Genomic DNA, 5032 nt, shown 5'->3' on the forward strand with positions numbered 1-5032 from the left:
AGATCAGTGGAATCATTTTGTTGTTTGAGTCTTTCCATGTGTCCGCTCTCTGTGCATTTATTAGCAGCTCTGTTTTAAAACAGAGTTTATCACACTAAATAAATATATAATAACTATTATAGCTTCATTTGAACTGAACACAGATTCTTTAATCTGACAGGATTCCTGACAGTAATGATGCTTTTACTCTCTTCTTCTTCTTCTACTACTACTACTACTACTACTACTACTACTACTACAACTACTACTACTACTACTACTACTCTTCGTAGTACAGGCCTCAGTTCATTAACTGAAATATTTACTGTCCACAAATTAGAAATTGTTTCACTGAGCATGTTTAAAGTGGCCTTAAAGAAGCAGTTACAAAATACCAAGTAGTATATTCAGTTGATATTTTTATATAACCAAGAAAACATTAGAATTTTGACATCGCTACCCACTGCCTGTTGGTTGTTTGCGATACATATGTTGATTGTATCGCCTTCGCTTGCTGTTTTGTTGTTGTTTTGCTCTTTAGTGTGGTTTGTGTACATTTGCATATTTCTGTCCTTTACAGGGGACGCTGATATGGAACCTATGTGGCGCAGAATCGAGGAAGAGCTACTTAATTGTGAGTTTAACCTGAACTGAGTCAGAACTACGCAGCTGTTTAATTAGATCAGAATTTACACAATTGAACAGTAGGACTTGAAAGACTAATCAAGACACCTGTTAATTCAGTGAAATATTCACTGTCCATAAATTAGAAATTGTTTCACTGATTATGTTTAAAGTGGACTTAAGAAGTATATTCAGTTTATATTTTTATGTTTATGACCAAGAAAAGATGAGAATGTTGTCATAGCTACCTGCTGGTTGCCAGCAGAAAATCAGGAGGAAACAGGAAGAGAGGCATTTTTAAAATTGCTTCATTTCAGGCCATTCAGCCTCCAGCTTGCAAGTTCTGCTTTTAATCTTCAGTTATTGCTTCAGCTTTGTTTCAGCAAAGGCATTCAGTTCTCAGCATTTTCTGCAGGAAATCCATTTTCTAGGTTGTGATTTATATTTTGATTGTATTGTCTTTGTTTGCTATTGTGTTGTTTTGCTCTTTAGAGTGGGTTGTGTACATTTGTATATTCTGTCCTTTACAGGGGAAGCTGAAGCTGATGAATCAGAGCAACCTAATAGTGAGTTTAACTGAACTGAACTATTCAGAACTATTCTGCTGTTTAATTAGATCTGAACTTACAGAGTTTGAACTGCAGAATTTGAACATCAAATTAAAAACCGCAGTTCATTTGCTGAAATATTTACTGAATAATTTTGCCTAAAGTTACATTTAATTTCAAGATGTTTGATTGATGACAGATTCACTCCAAGTGCAAATTAAAGAAACTGTGATTTCCTCACTCGTAAATCCAATTTGAATCTATTCTTTAGTATCCAAGTTGTTTTTGCTAATTTACTGTTTGCTTTTCAGCTGTGGGCAAAGAGATGGAGAAACCCACTCCTGTACATGTTCCCGAGCTAGATTCTGATCCTGTGGCCCCTGGTGAGTACTGAGGGATTTCATTTTAACTTGTATTTGCCTTTCTGTTATATATTAGTGTGATAAGTCAGGATCTATGAGAGTATGGGGATACTGTAGAGAGATTAACTGAGATCAGTTTAATTGGTTTGAATCATACCTTCAAAGTAGAGCAGTGAGTGAAAACTGACCAAGAAATATCATCTCTTATAAGCAATACAATGTGTGTCCCCCACGGTTCGATTTTGGGTCAACTGCTCTTTAGTTTGTTATAAATGACCTGCCTGCAAACTGTCGGCGTGAGAAGTCAAGTTTCATGAAAGTATGTGAAAACCGTAATGAGAATAATTATGTACCACCATCAGCACCAAGTAGACCATACTTTTAATAAACTAAAGCACAGAAAAAAGCCATGGTTGGTTTATCGACCTAAATAAAACTGTTCTGGATCACCAGTTTACCAGGAAATAAAAACTACAAGGTGGTAAAGTCTCCAGGCAACATGCAGCCTGTCTCTGTTATCATATTTGACTGTGCTGTCCCAACTCTACTGACAGCTGGTGTGCTGTTGCTATATTGATCGTCCCATGATCAGATTTAAAGTCACAGAGATATTTGATATTGTTTATTCATGGGGAAACCATCCAAAGACTTTCACATTCACACTTGTCATCAGTGTTTTGTCCATGAAGTGATAGATGGTTTGTGGACTGACGAACCGTCTTCATTTTTTACAGAGGAGACCCAGTGCGTGTCCTCTGATGAGAAGGAAGAAGACGGATGCATCAAGAACCCAGCAGATGAGTCAGCTCCCTTCTCTGCTCCTTTGATGCCAGTGTTTCTTGCTTTCCTGGGTCATGTTCAGCAACTTCCCCAGTCAAAGTCTAAAAGTTGCAGTTAAGATGGACCAACAGTGACTGTTGAGCAGCTGCATTCAATATAAACTTTCCTTGTTGAACATAAAACAACACAATCCAGGCAGCATTAGGCTGCTTTCATACATATACTGGTAATAATGGAAATAAATGCAGATTTTTTCAGGAGACAAGGTTGCCAACTTTGCTCAACTCTTGATCTTCAGATATAAACATTGAGATCAGATGAGTTACCAAATAAACAATGAGAAATTAATGACCTGAAAAACAAATTGTTAATACAATCAGGAGAAATAACAAATTGGAGAAAAACAAGAACAAGAAATCAACTGAAACTGGAACTGCAGAAACCTTTGACCCAAAGAAACAAAACACTGACGCACATGACAGATTGGCAATATGAGGTTTAATTTAAGAAGAAATGCAGATAGAAGACACGTCATAAATACTACGACCACTAGATGGCGCCTCGTACATACCATGGGTCACATGAACCTGCTGCACAGACGACCTGTTTGTAACTGATTCATGACAAACTTGTGTGATTCACATTTTTTTAAATTAGTTATTGATTGATTTTGACATTTGATTCAGTAATACAATGTGTTTTGTTGAATTAATTTCAGTTTTTAATCAACAGTTAACGTTATTTCAACATGTTTATCATTTTATCAAAATCATTTTTTATCCATTTATCCAGTTTAAGGGTGATATTAATATTCAGGACTTAATCATATGATTATTTTTGATAGTAGTGGGCGATATCGCTGTATATGTGAATTTATATTGTGGTATTTATATATATCATAGAGCAGATTTTCTCTAGGATCAAATGAGAAACTGTTAAAAAGGTAAAATGAACAAACTTGGCTGACTGAGAGACTTGAATACACATGAAGGTCACATCGAATCACATAAATATCCAATAAATCAGTCGTCTTGACTGAAACACTCAAAGATGATTTTAAAAGTATTTAAAATAAAATATGAGATAATCTCTGACAGACAAATGTATATCGTCAAATGGTATGTGTCATGATATCACCAATGCCTAATGATTTGATTTTTATTTTTTGAATTACAAATTTTCAGTTTTTACTACTTATTGTTTGCTTTTGCATTTATGAATTAAACCTGATAACCCTTAATGTGTCCTTGTGTTTTTGAATACTTGAGTATTTTCCGTGAGTCTCTTCCTGATTGATTAAAACCAACATTTGTGTGACTGCAGCTCAAGTTTTAAGGTTCATTTTCAGGAGACCTGAGAAGAAGAAACAGTCAAACATCCAGACAACCAGTGAACAAGAACTAAAACCAGCCAGTCAATAATGAAGGGGAAAAATAAGAACATACAACAACTGCATTATAGCTGAAACTAGTTCTGTCAACATCAGTTTCTATTTGGAAAATGAATTTAAGTAGTTATTGGATCGTGTGGTAAATTATTTAAGTAGGCTATTTATGAAATTTGTCATTCGTGATAAATGCACTATGAAGAACAGAGCTGAAGTAATGATGGGGTAGTGTGAAAACACAGTAATTCTCCATAAGTGTGCAGACATAAAAGTTGACTCACCAATTCTGATTACAGAACATAAGAACTACAAACTACATGAACATAAATTCCACAAAGTGATGACAGGCCTGTTAAAAAAGAAACCACAAAAGAACCATTAAAACAATACTATAAAACTAAAATAAAGTTCATGTCATGTGTGTGAACTTCTTCAATCTTCAAAGTCAGAAAAAAATGGAAATTTAAAAAGGGAAAGTAAAGAGTTAATATGAATTAATGTCACAGTTTATTACCTAATTCATGTATTTTTTTATGGATTTAATGGTATTTTAATTTGTTTATCTAATCATTTATTTATTTGCCATCTACACCCCCAGACACGGTCGCGCGCTATCTTCAGTGATGTGTTTTAACTTCCGCAATATAACGGTTTTTATTTTCACTTTGCCACGTTGTGTCGCAGCAAGAATTTCAGCAGGTGAGTGAAAACCACTAAAGAAAAATAACTTATTAAACTAAAAGTAAAGTAAATATATATCGGTGTTGTAAGTTGATAAATAGAACTTATTAAATGAAAACGCACGGATCATCTTGTATTTTCTGATCAGGTTCAGTTTATTATCAGAGTGAATTCATGAACCGACCGTCAGTTAGAGTCAGACGTTTATTCTGCTCAGTCATGTTCAGGTTCAAGAGTAAATTCATTAGCTGATCTGAAAACAGTGATCGATGTAGAAACTATATAGTGTATGTTCAGTGTTTCACTGTGAACTGCTGCAACACGCAGCTGAACATGTGAAGTCTGTCAGAGAAGGAAACGGGCTTCATGTGTTTGAGGCGGAAATATACCCGAACATCAGCAGTCGATGAAATGAACAAAGCTCCGTAAATAGAAAAGAAGGAATAAAGCTGCAAAATGCGAACTGATGGGAGAATTGATTAAGCCGATTTAACGCAGAGGATTTCGTCACAAACTGATAATCAATCACTGGCAGGTGAGAGTCTGTCAGAGGCGCGAAGGAGGATTTTGCGTTCAGATCATTTTGGGAACGTAACTTCTGTAACTGAGCAGTAAACAGCTTTTTACTCACTCTCACTTTAAACTGAGGCAGAAATACTTGTACATGAGAG

General features: G+C 35.3%; 1 protein-coding gene across 1 annotated transcript in view; it reads left to right on the forward strand.

Annotated features, from left to right (window-relative positions):
• Window positions 1-3002, forward strand: part of LOC111237538 (GTPase IMAP family member 8-like) — a 15206-nt gene extending 12204 nt beyond the window's left edge. Inside the window, exons 10-13 of the mRNA XM_022766664.1 lie at window positions 560-613; window positions 1134-1169; window positions 1463-1534; window positions 2248-3002. Of these exons, the coding sequence (XP_022622385.1) occupies window positions 560-613; window positions 1134-1169; window positions 1463-1534; window positions 2248-2411 (326 nt within the window). The 3' untranslated portion in view covers window positions 2412-3002. The remainder of the gene's footprint in view (window positions 1-559; window positions 614-1133; window positions 1170-1462; window positions 1535-2247) is intronic.
• Window positions 3003-5032: the final 2030 nt, after the last annotated feature.

The sequence above is a fragment of the Seriola dumerili genome, unplaced genomic scaffold (assembly GCF_002260705.1).
Source record: "Seriola dumerili isolate Sdu_G_001 unplaced genomic scaffold, Sdu_1.0 BDQW01000920.1, whole genome shotgun sequence".
Taxonomy (NCBI): domain Eukaryota; kingdom Metazoa; phylum Chordata; class Actinopteri; order Carangiformes; family Carangidae; genus Seriola; species Seriola dumerili.